The following is a 22878-nucleotide window of genomic DNA, read 5'->3' on the forward strand; positions in this document are numbered from 1 at the left end:
TTTTAGCATGTAAAACGTATTAACCAGTTATGCTATGGTTTTGGTATAATATCATAACTGGTTAACGGGATTTTACATGCTAAAATAATTTCGGTCTCATGAGACCGAAATTATTTTGTGACTTGTGTTTTACTCATTTCTCAAAAACTACACAACCTTAGTTAGTAATATTTGAAGGAAAGCTTTCCACTATCAGTATCTTCAAACCCTGTAATTGTAATGTAAATCTGTGGACATTTTGAAAAAGTACCCGAATCCTTTAAAATGTTTATGTTCTGTGTTTTTTCTTTAACCCCAGCCGAAAACTTTAGCCTCTATTTCTGATCATTCAACCATTTATATAATAATGTACACGCATGCGGTTGCTAAACCAACTTGTACTTAATGGATTTTTGGTAAGAGTTTTCAGTAATGTTTTTACCATTAAATATGATTTGCACTGTTTGATTTGGAATGACGTTGTGGGTTTTAATTTGTTCTCCTATCTAATTGTTTTACTTATAATGATTGGTTTTATTTAAGTTTTATAAACTTTGGAGGAAGGGTACAACTTTGGATCTTCGAGAAGAATTCACCACGGACAAAATCATTGCTGCCAATTTTGTTCACATACAGATCTATTTCACAATAATTCATTTCAACATATCAGCAGGCCATCGTGCTTAGTGTGTATTTTCAATTTTAATTTCATTATAATTATTCGGACATTGCAAAAATTATAAAAACAAGCAGAAAGGCAAAAGTCATAAAAATTGTCATATAAAAAATGTGCCCTTCCAGACCTTGCTCGTAAAATGGTAAAAAATTATAAACTATACAAACCACAGGAATCTAAAGTTGTAGTGAAAATTAAAAACAAAAGATGGCAAGTAAAAGCAATACACACACGATATAAATAAGAACCAACAATATCGTCGTAGAGTGAGATTTTATGGGTTAAATGTTGTTTGCGACCTTATGCTGGGATCAAAGATTATTTGCGTTCCAGCACTCCTACAAAATGTTTTTTTTTATTGCCCTTTGGAAATAAAACGGTTTCCGACTATTGATTTAAAGATCATGTGATACGATATTTCTAGGTATGGGTTCCAGACCAGTCGAACAAGAGATAAAGGTTATCAGGCGTATTTATATGGTGTTCGATTGTTTACCAATCAAATAAAAAAAAACTTGATTCTGTGTTCTGTACACAAAGTTATTTGCGTGCACCATTGGATCCACATTGGGGGCTAGTGGGAATACACCATAACATAATCACCACTCATTTCTTTTCATTTGATGAATTTTGATCATAAATTGCATCTTCAGTGACTTCTTACTAGATTTGCGCAGAGGCATACAAGTACACGGCAGCACCATTCAGGTAAGATAACTTGGACCGACTCCTTAGCTGATGTCACGTTTTAAGTTTTGGCTAAAATAATTATAGTTTTATCGACAATGAGGAACCATGTAGGCATTGTCTTTATATAGGCACTGGACACTTTGTATAATTAATCAAAATAATTGTTTGCATACAAACTGACTTGGTAACTAGCAATGGAGAGCTGCTGATAGTATAAACCATTGTGAAAAACGGCTCCTTCTGAAGTAACGTAGTTTTTGAGAAAAGGGTAGTTCTCAATCAAATAATAAAATACTTCAATCAGGTAAAGTCCTTTTATTATGCATCTGAAAGCACACAGATTAAAAAAGGGGGAGTTTCGTCTTTCATTTTGTTGTTGCAAAAAAACGATGACCAATTGAGCCCAATTCGCAGAGTTGTTATTTCATGTACATGACAGGCTACACCAAGTGAGAATACTGGTATTTTACAATTACCAAACGTGTCCAGTTCTTTTAAGATTTATATTAAGTTTAAAAAAACAAACATCAACACTATCGTAAAGTTATCCAACAGGCTTGAGGAAGTCTGCTATAAAAGACACACAATTATCTGTTACCCAGATTGTTTTGCCGGCAAACATTTCAAAAAGGAGAACATTTTCTTAACGATATTACATGTTTCTACTTTCACATAGGAGCAATCATGAACATCCTAATCATCTTGTGTTTGTGTGTTGCCACGGTTACCTGCGATTTCCTGGCACCGTTGTATAAAAGTCGGGACCCAGTCCCTAACAAGTACATCTTGAAGATTAAGGTAAACGAAAGATCATAATAACAGTTTCGATTTTAACAATAAGAAACAAATAAATTATATCGATCATCGACGAGATAAATATTAGGAGGCTTAAACAACAATCGCAGGATCCCGGCCCCGCAAACTCACTATGTGTGCTGATTGAAATAAATGAAATATACATTGTATACAATCTAAACCTACAAAACAAAACAAACCCTAACCCTGACGCTAACCCATATCTCAAACCCCAACCGTCTAACCAAAACCCACACCCTAACAGAATCCTAACCCAACCCCAACCCTTACCCTAACCCTACAAGAGCAACTTATAAGTTGGCCTAAAATTAAGGAAAAACTTTTACCCCTTATGAATTGTTTTTGCCAAATACTTAACACTGGCATTATCCAAACCCATAATCCTTTACCCCTAGCCTAACCCGAACAGTAACCCTAACCATAAACCAGAACCATAGCCAGAACCCCAAATCTAACCCCAATCCTAACCCTAACCCGAACAGTAACACAACCCTCATCCTAACCCTAACCATAAATTGACCTACACACAGAGAAAAAATTACACAACTTGTGTAAAATATTACCTGTTTTAGATGTAGTGGGCGAACACCATAACTATTAGGTAAAACTTTACCCAACAGGCGTTGGGTAATATCTTGCTTAATAGCTGTGTAAAAGTTTACATTAATGTTGGGTAGTTATATTTACTGAATTGTTGGGTAAACCCACTCATGTAAAATAATTACTTAATTTTGAAGTAAACATTTTACCGATATTTAATGTACACTGTCTACCTTTAAAACTGGTAATAATATACACAATGCTTGGGTTGAATACTAGCAAAGTGTTATTTCATGGAATTTGGGGCTGTAATAAATGGACACATCATAAATATTGACACTTGGCGACTACAACATGAATTTCAAGATAAACACTTTTTATTAAAATTTAACAATGTTAATAACATTAACAATCCAAAACATCACATGTGCAAAATGGGGTGTTCTATATGTTTCATAATCAATCAACAGTTTCAGTGAATTTAAAAAATTTCAAAAAATCTAGAATGGTCAACATTAATTGGCAAGGTCAGAGTAAATACTTCCAGGCTAACAAAGCTTAAAGAAGAACTCCAAGGTCAAATTGAATTTTGGGTTTGAACAATTTATATGGGGAATTGTTGGTTTATCCTAATCGTCGCTAAGCAATTAAAACGGCGTTGAATTTGACATTTTGACAAATTGGACAAGACTGGAAGGGTATTGAATACAAGTTTAAATTTGACCTTTGAGTTCCTCCCACAAATCAAAGCTATCACAACTATCACATCTCTTATGATTTTGATACTTATTTGCAAACAATTTGTGCAAGAACTTCTTTAACTACAATGCTTCTGGAATGGTCAACATTAATTGGCAAGGTCAGAATAAATACTTCCAGGCTCACACAGCTTGAAGAAGAACTCCAAGGTCAAATTCAATTTTGGGTTTGAACAATTTATATGGGGAATTTTTGGTTTATCCTAATTGTCGCTAAGCAATTAAAACAGCGTTGAATTTAACATTTTGAAAAATTTGACAAAACTGGAAGGGTATTGAATACAAGTTTAAATTTGACCTTTGAGTTCCTCTTTAAACTGTATAAAGGTTGTTCCATAAATCAAAACTATCACAACTATCACATCTCTCATGATTTTGATACTTATTTGCAAACATTTTGTGCATAAACTTCTTCAACTACAATGCTTCTGGAATGGTCAACATTAATCAGATGCATCATGAGATGAACAGTATGCCCTGAACTCTCGAATAGTGTTGCTCTTCACACTGCCTTTGAGTTCAAACACAACCGATTCAATGAACTCCCAAACGCCAGAACACTTCTCCTGGCAGCTCAAGTCAAAGACAAAGTGAAACACACATCCAATGCTTTCACAAGGGATGACTGTTGGAATGCATGTCGCTCAAAAATTACGAACACTTGCTGTGGAGCCAGTGCAGACCCACCTAGTATCAGCATATGGTTGCGATCTGGTGTCCCTGTTGATGTCTTTCAAATACTGGTCCAAACTTGTGTTTTCCTGCATAAATGGGAATAATAATATAAAAAATAGGTTAAATTTCAATGGGGGTGCAGTACAAATTGTATTACAAGTGTATATTGTCTGTAATGAACTTAAAGTGTTGTAATATGACAATTAAACCAATTTTGCTGTAAAATAATAATTTAATCTGATGTGTCTTAAGGATGGGGTACATACAATGTCAGATTAAATCGTTATTTTATATCAATGGTGGTTTAATTATCATATTACACTATTTTGAGATCAATAGAGACAATGTTCCTGTACTGCAATGTATGTGCAATACAATTTGTACATGATGTACAGCGCATAAATTGAAAAAAGTACAAATAAAAATTAAAATAAAATAAAATAAATAAACAAATTAATACATTAAGGGCCTAACAAATAAACAAATTAACAAAAGGTTCAAGGATGGAGACTTGCAGTTCTGGAATAAGGTGATAGGATCCTAGAAGGAGAGATAATTTTGGTGCTGAAAATCTGAAAACTTTGATTTTTCTTGATCTTTATCTGATTTTTCTTCTTTTTTTTTGGGGGGGGGTGAGATTTCTTGAATAATTCCTTTAAAAGGTTAAAATAAACAAGAATTCATGGCCAAATCAGAATATTTTTGTTACTAGTTGCCTGCTTTCTTAAAGGCAGTGGACACTATTGGTAATTTTCAAAGATTAGCCTTCACAGGTGGTGTATCTCAACATATGCATAAATTAACAAATAACCTGTGAAAATTTGAGCTCAATCGGTTATCGAACTTGGGAGATAATAATGAAAGAAAAACCCTTGTCACACGAAGTTGTGTGCGTTTAGATGGTTGATGTCGAGACCTCAAGTTCTAAACTTGAGGTCTCGAAATCAAATTCGTGGAAAATTACTTCTTTCTCAAAAACTATGGCACTTCAGGGGGAGCCGTTTCCCACAATGTTTTATACCATCGACCTCTCCCCATTACTCGTAATCAAGAAAGGTTTTATGATGATAATTATTTTGAGTGATTACCAATAGTGTCCACTGCCTTTAATACAGTGCACATGTACATGTTTACAATGGTCTCCAACAATGCATGTTGTACGTGTATTGCGTGCACAATACGGGGACCATTGATTGTTCATGATTGTTCATGTAGGTGTTTGTGATAATTATTCAAGTCACTGTTCAAAAGTTTTGTCAGTCAATCAAAACATGACGTTCAATTGTCCCTTTATGCTGCTAAGGAGTCGTATATAGTCTATCACTACAGATAATAACATCAATACAGAAATCTTTTATAGTACTTACCTTCAAACGTCTCAACTAAATGAGGGAAGTTCCACTCAAGAAGTTTTTCCTTCATGAGATCCATTTCGTTGTGTGTGTGTGGTTACACTACTGTGGTACTGCAGAGCGCGACCGACCCCAGCATGCAGACAAGTTAGCACAATACTTGAGTAAAACATCGTCGTTTACTAAACACCATGTAAACTTTTACAACCAGTTCAGTAAAATTTACATAATATGTGTTTAAAGTTGCTAAGTTATGTAAACTATTAGTTTTACTAACTATTTGAGTATTTTTTTTTTAGTATTTACACAAACATTTTGTTTAAATTTTTCATAAATTTTTACTTATGTTAAGTATCTTTTTACTTAACACATTTTACATAACTTTTTTTTACCATTCTTTTTCTGAGTGTATTAAAAGAAGTGTGTTTCGTTACATTTGTTACCAACAATAGCCCCACTCGTCTTTGCTTTTGTTTTGTATCCTTTATTATGAAAACAAAAATTCCTTACTTGGTTTACAGGACAGTGTTCGACGTTCCTCTTTTCAACGGCAATTTGAAAACAGAATCAGCACACAGGGACTTAAAATTGCAGGACTGAAAAGTTTGAACTTCTTGAACGCAATGGTGGTAAACATCAACGCTGATCAAATTGATTTGGTGAGTCCGTCGAGGCGACTCGACATAGCTTCTTTATGTTGCCAGCAGGCCTTAGATTGTATCTTTATTATTTAAAAAGGGAAAATATAATTAGCTGTTGCAAAACTGCTTATTAACCGTACAGTTTTGCCGAAGTAAACCTTGTTGCAGATTCACTTCCAAAAGCTTCTATTATAATTTTAATTTCAGCTTTAGTTTAAACCATTTGAAGAGTTATCGAATGTGAAGACTCATAATTAACTTGTCAGAATGTACATAATTATTCTTATATCTTCTTCGATTTCTTTTGTTGTTAGTAGATTCGATCTATGGACGACGTGGAGTTTGTTGAAGAGGATTCGTACGTGTATGAGGACTCTGTTAGCTCCTGGGGCCTTGACCGAATTGATCAAGATGATCTTCCCCTTGACGATTCATTCAGCCCTCCAGGTAGGCCTATGGACTCAATGAAATGTTCATGGCAGTGTTGTGGGCCTCGTTACGTGTCTCCTCTCGGACACTCTGTCTTGGTCTTAGGCTCGACTTGCGGGGTCTTGGTCTTTGTCTTGGTCTTTGACATCCTGGTCTCCCCCTTGGACATGCTGGTGTTGGTGTTGGTCTTGGTGTGGGTCTTGGTCTAGCGTGTACCTGTCTTGACTAGGCTGGTTCTGCTTCATTCCCACTGATTCTGCATAAGTGATGTGACGGGGGCTTTTACATGGGACCAGTCTATGTTCAGGAAGTTAAGGCTGGATACTATCTATACACTGCTAAACCTTGGTCTATGCTGCACACTTCAAAAGTTTTGGCTCAAGTCCGACTTTAACTTTAACATTATTCTATCCTTTTTTTAATGACTTATTGAAAAGTAGACGTTTGAGTTTGCTTATCCAAAACAACCGATATATCATCCCTCAGGACTCAGCAGATACTTTAATATTTTTATATTTTGTTTGTATGACTTATTAAAAAGTATAGAGATTGAAGTTTGCTCTACCAAAACAAACATCATCACTATTTTATAAACAGCTCCCTCTCTTTGAGTTTTCAAACCAAAATTGGTCATCCACAGGTGATGGTGCTGGCGTGAACGTTTACGTACTGGATACAGGAATCCACTATACCCATGAAGAATTTGAGGGGCGGGCCCATTACGGGTATGACGTGATTGGTGACGGCTTGGAAGGGCGTGACTGCAGGGGTCACGGGACCCATTGCGCAGGCACCATTGGCGGCAAAACGTACGGGGTGGCCAAAAAAGTAACACTCTGGAGTGTTCGAGTTCTCAACTGTAGAGGAAGTGGAGTCAGGTCTGGAACAATTGAAGGTAGTGGAAAAATTAAAATATGAAATCTAACGCTTATTTTTCATTTCTCGGCCGGCTAACAACGAAAACGATACTGGAAACGATAACGACCATGACGTAAAGGGAACGCATTTTATTGGTTGAATTGCTCCACGCAGAATACGCCCACGCTCATTCAACCAATCGTGGGCGTGCAATTTCATCGCTTTTTGTTTTCGTTCTCGTTATCGGGGCCTGTGTGACCAGGCCTTAAAGCCCGGTTTATACTTCTTGCTTTGCAACGAATGAATCGGAAGAATAGCTCCCCGTTGAGATGTGCTCAACTTCTGCGAAACATTCACAGCAAATAACATCCCTGAAGCATCAAGGGTATGTGGGTTCGAATCCCGGTCGACTTGACTCCAAAAACTCCCGGGTTTAAAAATGACACGGTTTCCGTTTTCTGTGTGGCCTCCAGGTTTCCGGGTCTTCAGTGTGATTTTTTCTTATATGTTTGTTACATTTATTTGTTTATTTTTTAATATTTCTTAATACCTGTTTTATTTGTAAAAATGTTTTGTGGTTGTTCCCCCCCCCCCCCCCCACTCTAAGGTATGAACTGGGTAATTGGAAACGCAACAGGCCCGTCTGTTGTATCCATGTCACTCGGAGGCAGCGCTTCGATGTTATCAAATAATGCCGTATCCAAGCTCTACAATGCCGGTATTACCGTAGTTGTGTCTGCTGGCAACGACAACTATCAGTCGTGCTGGAAATCACCCGCATCTGCACCTAAGGTAACCAAGATATATATATATATATATATATATTGTTTTCTTAAAGACCTTGGACACTATTTGTAATTGTCAAAGACCAGCCTTCTCACTTGGTGTATCTCAACATCTGCATAAAATAACAAAGCTGTTAAAATTTGAGCTCAATTGGTCGTCAAAGTTGCGAGATATAGTGAAAGACCCTTGTCAAACGAAGTTGTGTGCTTTTAGATGGTTGATTTCGAGACCTTAAATTCTAAATCTGAGGTCCCGAAATCAAATTCGTGGAAAATTACTTCTTTCTAGAAAACTATGTTACTTCAGAGGGAGCCATTTCTCCCAATGTTGTATTTGAGTAATTACCAATAGTGCCCACTGTCTTTAAATAGCCCCCAAATCCGCCTTAAAAGACGCTCAATACAAAGCGCTTTATAGATTAACAGAAGTAGAACAAGCGGTCAATAAAACAACAGTTAAAGCGTAAAAAGGAATTCCTTGAACCCCTAAAAAAAAACTTGAAAAAACTACAAAATGAAACTTGAGGAGTCCTAAGAGGGAGATTGAACATAAGCAGGACTACAGCTAATACTCGCTCTTTTCGTCTGTTTAAAAAAAAAAATCTCTTTTTATTAGGCCATCACAGTAGGTTCCACAACGGACACCGATGCCAGATCTTATTTCTCCAACTATGGTTCCTGCGTTGACATCTTCGCCCCAGGGAGCTCCATTAAAAGCGCTAGTATAGAATCCAACACTGCCACAAGCACCAAGAGTGGTACATCCATGGCGTGCCCACATGTCTCTGGTAATTACAGGCCTCCTCCGAAATGGCGGCTATAGCTATACGGCTACGACTGTTGCTAAGTGTGTTGCTAAGGACGTCCTATACCTCAACGCATGATGACTAGCCGTTGCCATAGCTGTAGCCGCTAATTCGGACACGGTCGCACTGACACTAATTATAATGCGACATAATTTCCTAGTGGTCACACAGTCTCTGCTCAACTCTTCATTTGCAGTATCCCATGATCCTACTTTGCAACGTGAAAACAAAATAATTTGTTTAGCATAGGCGTACCTAAATCCCGACCTCTGGCACATGGGGGGGGGGGGGTAATGTAGAAAGGAAAAGCTACCCACCGAGTTATAAAAGAAAACCAATATCATTGTATCTCATTGTATGTTGTTTTGAAAAACTAAAGAAAAGCTTCTGAGTAATAAAGCTTACCCATCATCGATTTAAACAAAAAATTGTCACTGTCTATTAATTTGAAAAACCACCCACCGAATTATAAAAACCATGATTGTCGTCATTGTCTATTGTTTTGATAAAAAAACTAAGAAAAAACATTTGAAGGATTAAGCCTATACCCACCAAATTATAAGAACAGTATTGTCACTGTCATTATTTTTGACTTTTTACAGGTGCTGCAGCAATAGAACTTGGAATGAATCCCAGTCTATCTCCATCTGAGGTTGCTGATACCCTCACGGAGAAGGCTCTCGTGAATAAAGTCGTCAACGGTGGGCCAGGATCTGTGAACAAGCTCCTTAGGTTGTGATTATACGGGAATGAAGTGTTTCAGTCTTTCCATGTTTGAGTTTCTGGACAGTTTACTTGTTGTTTTTATTACTCAAAACAATTGTTAGCATACGAAATTTGTTGGTAACGAGCAATGTACAATTGTTGATATTCCCTCCGAAGTAACGTAGTTTTTGAGAAAGTTAACTTCTCACTCAAAATAATAAAATATTTCAGCTGAAGTCTTTTATTATGCATCTGAAACACACATAGTTAGTATGCCAAAAAAAGTTTGTTTTGTCTTTCATTATTCTCTTGCAAATTCATGACTGTCATAGGTTTGCTTATTTATGCATAAATAAATAAAAATAAATCGTGATTTCTGGGTATGAAACTAATAGACCTTTCTTTTTTGGTGATAAACAAACCGCCTTGGTTGGCATGGTCGGCCGACTGTTAGTAAAACACTTAATCGTAAAAACAGATGTTTTAACCAAATTTAACATTTTTTGCAAACTTTCAATTAAATAAAATACCACTCGTAATTAGTTGTTTTGTTTTAACAAAATCAAAAAATTTGGTTAAATTGTTTCCAAACGTAGCGATCTTTTCTTGATTTGCACTTATGGCTTTCCATAGTTTTCCAATCTGGGTTGGCAAAAACTCGGGCTGTGACGTTGCAAAAGAAAGGTCTTTAGCCTGTCATTTAAATGATGACGTCATTAACATACACAGCACCCTCTGGTGATATTATTGTAATAGACTGTGAAAGTCGACCTCGAGAGTGCACGTGCGTGTTTTTAAATATTTTGTGTTGTGATTGTTTTTATACATTTCACCCATTTAACTATTGTTTTAATACAAAAAAGCTAAATTTGAAATTGTAAATAAATTGTTGTTTCTCATTTTGTCCGTGTCTTTGTAATTTCAACTCTTCCCGGACCTTCCCCCAAAACAAACTTTTAACCGAATGTGTTGAGTGTGGGTAACTTTTCGGTGACAAGCACAATAGCCGATTGTCAAATCTTGCTTGAAAGATGAAAAACTTGAAATGAATAAATAGATTACCTTGTAAGAATTGAGTACTTTAATAAAAACAAATTAAAAAATTCACTACAGGGGGTCATCAATCTTAGCAATTTAAAAACAAAAATGTTCAGTTAAACCAAAATCATTAAGAGTCCATCCATAGGTGGCGCTGTTCAAACCCAAAATACACACGTGCCACTCAGTATAATGTGCCGCTGTCCACGTACACAACAAGCACGTCTTGGAATGTCGAGATGGCAAGAATTCGTCTGGCATAAATTTTTCGGATCTGCGTTTCCTGCACAGGTCTAAGACAGTCGAAAATATTCTTTGGCCTGTTTGCCAAGTAGGCCATGCGGCGCTGCATGTCTTGTGCAAACAAATTGCCCAAGCCATCCCTCATTGCCAAAACATAAATGTTATAACGATACTTTACTAGGCCCATTTGTTTAAGCCAGCCAAGTTATCATACATCCACGCAGCAACTTTGTTTTTACACATTAAACAAAAATATTACAATATCTCACCCGCTAAGGTATGCCTTAGTACAGCCAGAACGGTAAGATACCCGCTATGTGAAACCAATGACGTGTTCGGCGGGTATCTTCCTTATTTGGCGCGGCAGAAATTCCTGGCTTACTAATACACGCATTGCAGTCTGTGTACCTACGACATATGTCACGTGATCTGGATATACGACGATGAGGCAGTTGACCTCTTAGATTGTCGGGAAGCCATTGGTCGAGGCGTGACTGTGTGGGAAAATCTAGCGCCGCTCTAGACCGTCAAGCTGCGATCTTAGACATAATCTTCCTTTTTCTTATACTTTTGGATTATTTGTATGGCGGCTGACAACGGGATGTTTTTCAACTGTCTTTGGATAGTCTTACCTCATCTTGACATTGGGATAAAATAATAACGCGAGATACACTTGAAGGAGCTGTTCTTACATCCACTAAACTCGACCTCGTTAAGGTAAGATATCCACGATGTTGTAAATGTATTATTTATTTATTTTAAATCTTTAGACATACACAATAAATACAAGTTGTACAGGGGTTGTCAAGGTTAAACCCAAAGTATAAAAAAACTGTCATCAAAAGATGTGTAAAACCAGACCCCTGCCAACGATAAAAATATAATTATACAATATAAAAAGGTGATTGCACTGAAACTTTTAAAAATAACACAAGAGAAAACATTAAGACAAAAGCAAAACCAGACTATTGAAAATAAAAACTACACCCACAACACAACACCGTAGCGATAAGAGGAAGGGACAACAACATATAAATATAAAACAAAGAATGAACTTAAAACCCTATACAAAAAAATTATGATTTGTGTTGTGATCGGTGTTTGAGTAAAAAAAAATATAAGTGCTTATTTTTCTTAACGGGATTTAGGAGGGATTTATAACATAATGTTTAAAATGAACAAATATTTGATAAATTGTTTTGAAAACAAATCAAGCAACATTTGAACTTTTCTGTGATGCCGTGTTAACGACAATAAACTAGACAACCAAATGGTTGGCAATGCAATCCCAGTGAAACAGCAATGCAATAATTCAAGCGTCCTGAACACGATATTATAAATTACATTAATGAGTTATGCGTATTTTTTTGTGTCTGTCCGTTAACAGTCCAATACGAAATCAATAGACTTAATTGTGATTTATTTTTGATTTTTTTATGGTTATTCACCGTAAATCGTCGTTCAAACGGAAACTAATCCGTCATGGGTTATTTTTAAAGTTTAAAGAAATGCCAGACATGTTTTTTTTTTTCGTTTTTTTTTTTCGAGACGTAATCTATTTTCATTATGGGACTGCACGTTCAATAAACCTGCTGTTTAAAATGTGAATCAAAGTTTGTAAATAATTGGATCTGGTAACAATTATCTTGATAAATATTTCGATCTTAAAAGTTTATCTTCAGTAACAGTTCCTTTTAAGTTAATAGTGATTCCAATTGCGGGAGGGCACACACATAAAAACCATTATTTTAAACCACACATGAACCAAGTCTCAAACAAGTTCTGTTATGTTAAACCAAGATATTTGCAATACCTTTGATGTACCACGTCTTTAAGTGCACCAACCCCCCCCCCCCCCCCCCCAATGTCCCGTCTAACCATGCACATTTAAATTTGAAGAAATATCAGACACGCCCGGTAAAAAGGTTAAAAGTTATTGGTTTCGCTGTTTTAATATAATTATAAAAAAAGCTCTGTGAAAAAAATCACATGCATAGTCCTCGGTGGGATTTGAGCCGACTACCTTTGCATTTCTAGAGCATTGTCCTACATCCCCGACGCAAATTTCCATTTAATGTCATTTGTGTTATCCTCTCCGGAGATATTATGGGGCGTGTTACAAGTATATAACACATTCAGTAATTTGCTGACATGTCAATTATCACTTATACTTGTATTGCGACTGTAATCGGCGGTTGAATACACAATGATAAGATAAATATTGAAAATAATAATTACCCGAGTAACATGCCTGTGATATTTTTCACAGGACTCGGGAAAGTACTGAGTATACAGTGCTAACACACATCGGTGTATGGGTAAAAACCCAAATTAATTAATATAATATAGTTAGACGCGTTAGTCTAATTAGAAGAAAAGAAAATAATAACTTAAATGGTTGCACTTAAAGACCGTTAAAACAAAACAAAATGCATGATATTTCGTAGAAACAACTACTTCATCTGATGCATAATGCATGTTATGATAAATGCTGGCATACGCTGTTACATTGTATTATGATGAGACGGGATTCTTGACCGCTTTGCTCACGATAACATAGGTCCAATTATCAGTAACCAGTCTAGTGGTTAAAGTGAAATGACTAAGTGGTCTGGCCTCTGACTCCCCTAGCATGCATCATGATACCGGTATGTTGCCCATACATGTTTCAAAATGTAAAACACATGACATGTTTATTTTGTTTACTTCATGCGGCTGCACCGAGTGACATTACATTCGATGACCGAATGCAGTCTTCTCTCTGTTGCGCACTGGCATACCACGTACATTACTGTACCAAGTAACCTTACTTAACGTCAACATTATAACACAACATGAAAGCTATGATCGAACATCTATGTACGATTTACTGGTCCATGTGCATTTAATAAAACAACATTTCAATAAAGTACATATATTACATCATCTTGTCTAAGAACAACACAAAAATAACATATTAAGGTTTAAGAATTTTTGTAGGCCTGTAAAATTGGCAAACTATAGCATTTTCATTTCAACTTCAAAGCAGAAGAACAAGATATTAATGCTCATTGGTTTTGGTTAAATTATTGGACAGGTAATAATTAACATAATAATGTCTAAAACAATAAATTACACGGGGCTTAAAGGCAATGGACACTATTAGTATTTGTCATAGACCAGTCGTCTCACCTGGTGTATCTCAACATATTATGCATAAAAGAGCAAACCTGCAAATTTTGAGCTCAATTGGTCAGCAAAGTTGCGAGATAATAATGAAAGAAAGAAAAAACACCCTTGTCACACGAAGTTGTGTGCTTTCAGATGGTTGAATTCGGGACCTCAAATTCTAAATCTGAGGTGTCGAAATCAAATTCGTGGAAAATTACTTCTTTCTCGAAAACTACGTCACTTTAGAGGGACGTTTCTCACAATGCTTTATACTATCAACCTCTCCCACATTACTCGTTACCAAGTGAGGTTTATGCTAATAATTATGTTGAGTAATTACCAATAGTGTCCACTGCCTTTAAGCTTGTACATTGTTGCTGCGTTTGGTAAACTTAATCAGCTTTCATTTTAGTTTTATTACCAAGGACTTCTGTTTTGTCATTTTAACTCCCTCGCAAATTTAGAATAAGTTAGAATAATTCCCCCAGCTAAAACCATGATACAAAGGTTTCGCTATGAGACTTTGAAATTCCAACTGCATCAGACTACAAACCGCCTGGCACGTCAGGATTCATAGTGAAAGATTTCCTCGAGTCCAAAACGTCATGAGCCAGAATTCCTTTCAGCAAACTCAGTAAATTCCAAGCATACCGCTGAGCACAAGATGCTGATTCTGACTACGTGCCAACGTATTAATAGTCTATATACCTCTTCATATTATACGATGTCTATATTTACATCTGAAGGAACATATTTTGAATGTCTTTATGATGTATAGATTATCTCGTTTAGTACTAACACCAAGATATTATTATTGTCTTATTTATATATCTAAGTAGGCTAAATGCTTGCAGTAGTACACAAGTACGTAATTAACGCAACCTTCTTTTCACAATTGTCTACCTCAAGATTTATAATTTACATCAGGAACATTATTTTGAATGTCTTTATGATGTAGATTGTATCGTTTAATATTTGCACTAAGATGTTATTTATGTCTTACTTGTACATCTAAGTAGGCTCAATGCTTGTAGTAGAATAAGTACTTAAACGCAACCTTCTTTTCACAATTAATAATCTACAGGCCTACCTCTTCATATAAGATTTCTGTATTTACATCAGGAACATATTTTGAATGTCTTTATGATGTAGATTATCTCGTTGAATATTTACACCAAGAAGTTGTTATTATCTTATTAATATATCTTAGTAAGTCATTATGCGTATGAGGTATAGGGGGTCCTTAGCAACACCCTTACCAACAGCCGTAACCGTAGTTGCAGACGCCAATTCGGATACGGCCATACTCTTACCGCTACCCGACTAGTGTATCATCCGAACTCACACCTACAGTGTCCCAGGGAGGCCAATATTTGGACGATTTGTCCTCGAAAAAAAAGTTTAATCTGCGAACACCTACAGTGCAACACTGAATCTTGGGGATGAATATTATTCTTACTTCGTTTTTTTTTTTTTTTATTTTTTTTATTTTATTTTTTTTTTTTTTTTTTGGGGGGGGGGGGGGTTTGGGGGGGGCAAATTTAAAAGAACACGCTGCCTTGGATCGGTCGAGTTGGTCTTTGAAAAGCGTTTGTAACCGTTTGTTATAAAATGCATACGGTTAGAAAGATGTTTAAAAAGTAGAATACAATGATCCACACACATTTTGCCTCGAAATTGCTTGGTTTTCCTTTTACTTTGCGAACTAACACGGTCGGCCATTTATGGGAGTCAAAAATTTGACTCCCATAAATGGCCGACCGTGTTTGGCGACGGGGTACAAGGAAAAGCACGCAATTTCGAGGCAAACTTGTGTGGATCATTGTATTCTACTTTTAAAACATCTTTCCAACCATATGCATTTTATAAAAAAGGGTTACAGACGCTGTTTATAGACCAACTCGTCCGATCTAAGGCAACGTGGTCCTTTAAGGATGTCCCATAATTTCAGGTTTAAATGCTGCTGTTTCACCCTCAATAAATAGAACATAGACCTGGCAATGCAATGAGTTAAGTTCAATCAAATGGTCTATCGCAGTCACATGTTGGTTGTCTCAACTGCTGTTCCATCAACAGTTAGGTAGGAGGGCACCACTTTCCTCGGTCTGGGGCCCGCTTTAGGACCCCGGGGATTTGACTAGAACTTGGTGCTCTGTAGGACACTTCAGAGGCATTTCACAAAAGGTGTTTTGACTTTTAACGAAATTATTTGGTTAAATTCCTCACGGGGAAACCGGTCGGTTATAAGGGGCCACTAAATAGCAGCATAGCCTGGATATGTGGGCCTGATTGCTAGATCAATGAGCAAAATACAAAGCCTTGATATGGCGTAGGGGCCTATTGTAGCGCACTGGAAATGTTAACGTCACATTCTCACAGGTATGAATTTAGATGGTAGCAGGATTGAAGAAAGGAAACAAAGTAGAAGTGTTAAACGTGTCTGAAATATACCTTGAAAAACTTGATTCAACTTCAAGATTCTGAACTCTACTTTTCATGTTGTCTCTTTGCAGATCCTTGCATTTCACTTTTGGCAGGTTTTCTCGCGACGGAGAAGTTTCACTATAGTCTCCCCGAATCTCCCCGTAACGGATGAACCCATTTCTGGATGTCTATTCACACCAGACGATCACACAAGATGGACAACAATAATAGGCCCCGAAGCATGGACCCCAATACACTGGAGGCCCTTGCTTCCTCATTGAGAGACCTGAGTGAGGATTACAGCATGTCACCGTATCGTCCTCGGACTGAGCGTCGTCCGTTGACTCGCTCTGAGGGGCTAGCCGCTAATACCCCCAGCGTGACAGGAACCTCCTCTTCATCGACTCATACCACACCCGCGGAATCGTCCTCGGGTACGGCGTCTCCATTGACGGCGAGGGCCTCGGTAACAGCAGCAACTTATCCCATAGCATCAAGTACTGCTGCACAATATCCATCCACAGGTGCCAGTTACATGACTCCATCCAGTGCAGCATCTTCTCATCCGTACACAGGCTCAACCTCGAGCTACGGGGATCGATCTAATACCTCGTACGGTGCTGCATCCGGGGTGGGTTCATACAGCGTGGAACCCCGGGGAAGGTCTGCGTCACCATACACTACTGGTGTAGCTACAACCTTCACAGCAAAGCCGGTGTTGGAGAAGAAACCCTCCCGAGAGGGAAGCGCAATTAAGACTATTTCGCGGCAAAGTTCACTCGGCAGTTTCCCAGACAAGTATAAATTCACAGATGAAAAGCAAATGGCCTCCATGATTTCTGGATTGCAGGCGCTTTATAAGGATAAACAGTTGGTAGATGTTATTCTCTGTGTGGGTGACGAGGAGTTCCCATGTCATCGTTGCGTCCTGGCGTCTTCGAGTCCCTACTTTCAGGCCATGTTCACTGCAGACCTGGCTGAGAGTAGACAGGACAGGATAAGCATAGGTGTGGTTGATACTCCATCTCTGCGTCTCGTACTAGACTATATCTACACTACAACTATTGAGATTAACGAAGACAACGTACAGGGCCTCCTACTAGCCGTCAACATGTTCCAAATGGATACCCTTCGAGACGCATGCGCACACTTCTTGGAAAGACACGTGACTCTGTCCAACAGCATCGGCATCTACTTTTTTGCCGTTGCCCACGACTGTACACGTCTGCAGGAGCTTTCCATCGACATGATCAGTGATAACTTCACTGAAGTCTGTAAGGAAGAGGAGTTCCTACAGCTCACCAAAGATCGGCTGATTGACCTCTTGAGTCGCGATGACCTCAATGTCGACCAAGAGGAGACTCTGTATGAAGCATCAATCGCTTGGGTCAGGGACGATCTAGACAACAGACGCGGTGATCTCCTTGACGTCATAAGCCACGTGAGATTCGCTCTGATAAGCCCGTACTACATTCATGACGTGGTAGAAAGAGATCGACTTATCGTCCATAATAAATCAGTTCAGCATCTGATCGACGCTGCCCTGCAGTACCACGTTCTGAGAGATCGCCGTCAGGACTTGGACCTGACCAAGTTGAACACCAACACCAGAAGAGGGATGCCCATCAAGGACATGTTTGTCTTCCTCACACATCACGTGGAGTCCATACCGGAAACGTGGACGAATGACCGGTACAGAATCAAGCCTCTACCCGACATGATAGAGTACGCTGAGTGCGTCGTCTCCGGGGAAAACAACCTCTTCGTAGCTGGTCGGTCGCCGCAAGAGTTTAGCGGCAGACGGTTCGCCCAGCGTCGTGGTGGCCTGTTCCAGTACGACCACTTTGACAAGAAGTGGCTACCGCGTGGTGCGATGAATATCCCGCGCAATTATTTCAGCATGGCCGTACTAGACGGTATGATATATGCAAGCGGTGGGGCCAGTACGGACGGTATCCTGAATAGCATGGAGTGCTACAACACTAGTACCAACGTCTGGCGTCAGGTCACACCGATGCCACAAGCTGCCAGGAGTCACTGCATAGCTGCTGTCGGTGGGAAGCTCTATGCCTTGGGAGGTGAGACTAATGACACTATCCTAGACAATGTCCAATGTTATAACCCACGCTTCGACTCGTGGACTTCTCTTAACACCATGATTCTGCCACGTACGAGTTCGGGAGTTGCAGTCCTAAACCGAGAGATCTACATGCTTGGAGGGAGCGTAGCCCTCGGTGAGAAGCAGCCTGAGAACATGCTAAAGTCCGTGGAGATCTTCAACCCGGACCGTAACGAGTGGAGATTCGGCCCGGAGCTACCGGAGGGTAAGGTGAACTACTGTGCGGTCAATCACAGCGGGAAGCTCTACGTGTTTGGTGGCGACACGGGGGAGGAATCAGCAGGAGTAATACAGAGCAAGGTGTACCGACTTGATGTAGAGAACTTCTCCTGGGTAGAAGACAAAGGTGACTGGCCAAACTTACAGCCACCTTTTAACTGCGTCTTGGCACGACTGAACAAAAACTCGTAAAATAAAGCCGCACAAAAAAAAAAAAAAAAAAAAAACAGTAGACCTTATAGGCACTAGACACATTATTGGTAATTTTCAAAGACCAGTATGTTCCCACTTGGTGTATCCCAACATATGCATCAAATAACAAATCGGTGAACGTTTTGACTCATTTGGTCGGTCATCGAAGTTGCAAATAGAATGATAAAAGAAAGACAAAACCTTGTTGCACAATTATGTGTGCTTTTCAGATGCCTAATTAGAGGGTTCAGGCCTGAATCTTTTATCATTTGAGTAGAAATTGCCTCTCTAAAAAAACTTCATTACTTCAGAGGGAGCCGTTTCTCAAAGTGTTTTATATAGCTCTACATTGTTCGTTACTTAGTGAGTTTCTTATTTTGAGCAATTACCAAAAGCGTCAAGGGCTTTTAAACTGAAGGACCTGTATAGCGACATGTAACAGTTAACACTTAATCTCAGTTGAATGTTTTTCACAAACGATACATTATTTTAAACTTATGAAATGTGAATGGCCCTACACATTGTGATCTTCCTAGACGTTTGTAGATGTATACCTGATTTGATGTAATGAAGTGTATAATGGTACATTAAGTAATGCCTGCTATGTCATCGCAAATAAAACAGTAATTTCGTTTAGTAATATTATGCAAATACAGCTTGGATAAATATGATGACCAAACTGATTAAGAGGAATATTATGATACCCGAGGTGCTATGCAAAAGGTGCCGATATCAGTTCAAAGATTTAACTATTGTATTGACTGTGTAGTTCATTGATGGAAAAACGCTTTTAAAGTGCCCCTTTGAGATAAAATCAAGTTCTCTTTGTCTAACACGTTGGTAGCTATGTACAAATTATTTAAATTGCAAAAATGATTATATTCACCCGTCACTAATGTAGTGCACATAATAGAATCTTGACAAGACACTGTTGTAGGATTTCCAACATGCTATACCGTAGTTAGACAAGCCTGGTTAGTTTTTTTCTGTAACCCTCCTCTTACCCCTCGCAACATCCATTTAACATGGTAAGACCAAGAAGCACTACAAAGCATCACATGATAAACATACTAACAGCAAAGTCCGACTACGGGTGCGTTCGTTTAGCTTCCCTGGTCTGCCACGGTACGTTTGAATAGCTTTGACGGGGCTCACTGGGCCAGCCCCCAGTGCCCTGCTTATGGAGTGGGTCACTAGGGGGTGACCTAGGGAGATGCATGCCGTCACCACGAGAGGGCGAGTGTGATTGTTCAATTAGCTCTTGTCAGGGGCTCACCCGAGTGAGTACTGCGGGGTCGACCAAGGGAAGCTAAATGAACGCACCCATAAATTGGCCTAAGAAGTATGTCCCCGGAGCTGTTGTCCCAAGTTAACATGAAGGGGTTGATCAAAAGAGGGCGCTATCAGAAGAAGAAAAAAATGTACACAGTTTGTCATTTGGTGGACATAATCGCAGGGGGCAGAAGATCCTGAGTAATAATAGACCTCAAATACCCCATAGCGCAAGCGTTGACTGTTGAAGAGGTGCATGTTGGTCTAGCTAGCGGTCAACTAGATCGCTAGCCATACCAGAATGCACCTCGTTCCACGCCCAATGTGCGGTGCGCGTACCGAGTATTTGCGATAAGGTATATGGCACCACGTTGTTAATAACAGCCTCTCGTGCCCTCTTTGAAACCATACGGTCATTTAGCATTATTATAGATGGACTAGAGAGTGAGTGTACGTGCAAGGGGGTTGAGGAGATTTGGGGTTGATGGGCGTTGGATTTCAACGATGACACCAGACTAAACCCTATCTGTGTGGGGGTCGTATCATTGGGAGCCATACTACCGTCTTGTACGTGATCGTATGGTATTTCACTGACGGGCGTGGACTGTGACTTCCACAACATTGTGCCCCTGGCTGTCACCTCCCTGGTTTAGGTTTAATCTTTTAAAATTAAGCTTTCAACCTGTATGCATTAAACACTGTGCACTATAGTGTGTGATTCAGAAAACTGTTTTATCCTACCCTTCTTCCAATAGAACTGCATAAACTTTTCTTCAACCTTAAACTGCCAAAAGCTGGAGCTCGCAAATTTGTTTTGAAAACCCTTTAAAAAGCAAGCCAAAATATGTCAGTGAGTTCAGGTGAACTTGCGGATGTGTGTAATATGATGATGACTTCGTAAGCATTTGGTCAAGTCAAGAGTGGCTCTAACCCCAGTACCCCTTTTCACTTTTCTTCACCATGGTAACATTAATTATTGTAGAAGCTATAATCTATGACTATCTTTCAGATTAATGAATGATTGCCAAAAACCTGAGCAAATAATTAATACATATCAATATAGTTTTATTACATTTTTGCCCAGTGCATAGATTGGACGTTAGTGGAAGCTTTGCAATTGGATTAAGCCATTTTTAAAACTTAGCTCTGAATGTTGCGCCAGCCATTCATAATAGACCTATGACGAAACCTCCATTACAATAACCTTTTAGGATATTAGTTAAGCAGCCTTAGAAACTAACTAATTAGTCATAATGTCTTGTTTCATGTCATATTCATCAAGCAAAAAACTGTCAAAACTTTTACTTCAGATTAGGCTGCATAAACCATTTTAACATTATATTTTTTAGTTGTAAAATAAATTGACCCTTTTGTGGTGAAAAACCCATCTGTAATGAGTGACTGAGTTTTATTAATTTGGTTGAGAGTCAGTCCATTGTTTTTTGTTTTGTTTTTAACAACATCATCAACAGTGTTGTTTTGGGTCACAGTATGCAATGACAGTACTTACACACATCGGTGTAAGGGTAAAACCAAAATAGGCCGAAAATTATTCACCTCTAATTTGCAAGTTTTACATCTAAAAATCGCTGTGATTGTGAACCCAAAACTTGCGCGCGCATTCTTGAACGGGTTGGTTCCACAAAACCGACAGAGGGCGGCTTAACGAATATACCACTATTATTGTGATCCTTGCTTTATAATGAGATGCAAATCATGAAAACTATGGACAAGTAGTAGAGATGTGTACGCACAATTCTATAATATTTCAAAGTTACAGCATTTTCTACAATTGGATACTGTTTTAAGTTTCCAAACATTTGGAAAAAACACAATCATATTATTATTTCAATACGAAAAACGACAAAATATTTCACACATGCCACGGACAAGGCATAACTTACACTGCAACAAGCATAACCAATCGTTCATTTCTGATGGACGTAAGATTAAAAATGTCGGGATCCGTCATGACAATAATTAATTTGTATCTTCTGATTAGTTAACCTCGTATACTATGTTTCATTGGTGGTTTTTTCGTGCAATACCTTGTGACAGTATACAAACATTTCAGCTAACCCCCCCCCCCCCCCCAAAAAAAAAAAAAAAGAAAAACAAAGAGGCCGGTCTAGTATTGAAGAGACAAACAGTGCGTTTGAGGTTGAAATCAGTAAGTAAATGAAATCGTCATGACAGAAAGAAACAAAGAAACATACAAGATGTTACGGTATGAAACGTGTCAGAATTGTAAATGAGGGGGCAAAGTTTGCTTCCAATTTTTCTTTTTCTCTTCTCCGATGGTGTCGCCATTTTCATCCGAATTATGTAAAATAAAAATTATAAAATAAATAAAAATAAAATATGCATTGGTCCAATGATGAGGCTTGCTTGATGATTCTATAGTATTTTCTAGTAGTAGAAAATGGGAGGACCACGAAACTTAATGTTAACCTTGGAGTCCTCTTTGTAGAGGCAAACATATAAAATGACTATAAACACTATAAGTGCGTT

General features: G+C 38.3%; 2 protein-coding genes across 2 annotated transcripts; both read left to right on the forward strand.

The window, feature by feature from the left end:
- The first annotated feature begins 1216 nt into the window (after nt 1-1216).
- On the forward strand, nt 1217-10733 carry LOC139937724 (aqualysin-1-like). Its single transcript, XM_071933011.1, has 8 exons — nt 1217-1363; nt 2022-2143; nt 6008-6145; nt 6445-6574; nt 7197-7451; nt 8022-8206; nt 8816-8987; nt 9608-10733. Exons 2-8 carry the CDS (start codon nt 2030-2032, stop codon nt 9742-9744), a joined length of 1131 nt encoding a protein of 376 aa, XP_071789112.1. The 5' UTR covers nt 1217-1363; nt 2022-2029; the 3' UTR covers nt 9745-10733.
- Nucleotides 10734-11480: 747 nt separating this feature from the next.
- On the forward strand, nt 11481-19130 carry LOC139937655 (kelch-like protein 41). Its single transcript, XM_071932904.1, has 2 exons — nt 11481-11708; nt 16655-19130. Exon 2 carries the CDS (start codon nt 16750-16752, stop codon nt 19093-19095), a length of 2346 nt encoding a protein of 781 aa, XP_071789005.1. The 5' UTR covers nt 11481-11708; nt 16655-16749; the 3' UTR covers nt 19096-19130.
- The last annotated feature ends 3748 nt before the right edge of the window (nt 19131-22878 follow it).

This window comes from Asterias amurensis, chromosome 5 (assembly GCF_032118995.1).
Source record: "Asterias amurensis chromosome 5, ASM3211899v1".
NCBI classification, from domain to species: domain Eukaryota; kingdom Metazoa; phylum Echinodermata; class Asteroidea; order Forcipulatida; family Asteriidae; genus Asterias; species Asterias amurensis.

Excerpts from the sequence above, each read along its gene's own strand:
- LOC139937655 (XM_071932904.1), top strand. The coding sequence starts at position 16,750 with ATGTCTATTCACACCAGACGATCACACAAGATGGACAACAATAATAGG.
- LOC139937724 (XM_071933011.1), top strand. The coding sequence starts at position 2,030 with ATGAACATCCTAATCATCTTGTGTTTGTGTGTTGCCACGGTTACCTGC. Across the intron at positions 7,452-8,021 it reads CAGGTCTGGAACAATTGAAG|GTATGAACTGGGTAATTGGA; the intron begins GTAGTGGAAAAA and ends CCCCACTCTAAG. Across the intron at positions 8,207-8,815 it reads CACCCGCATCTGCACCTAAG|GCCATCACAGTAGGTTCCAC; the intron begins GTAACCAAGATA and ends TCTTTTTATTAG.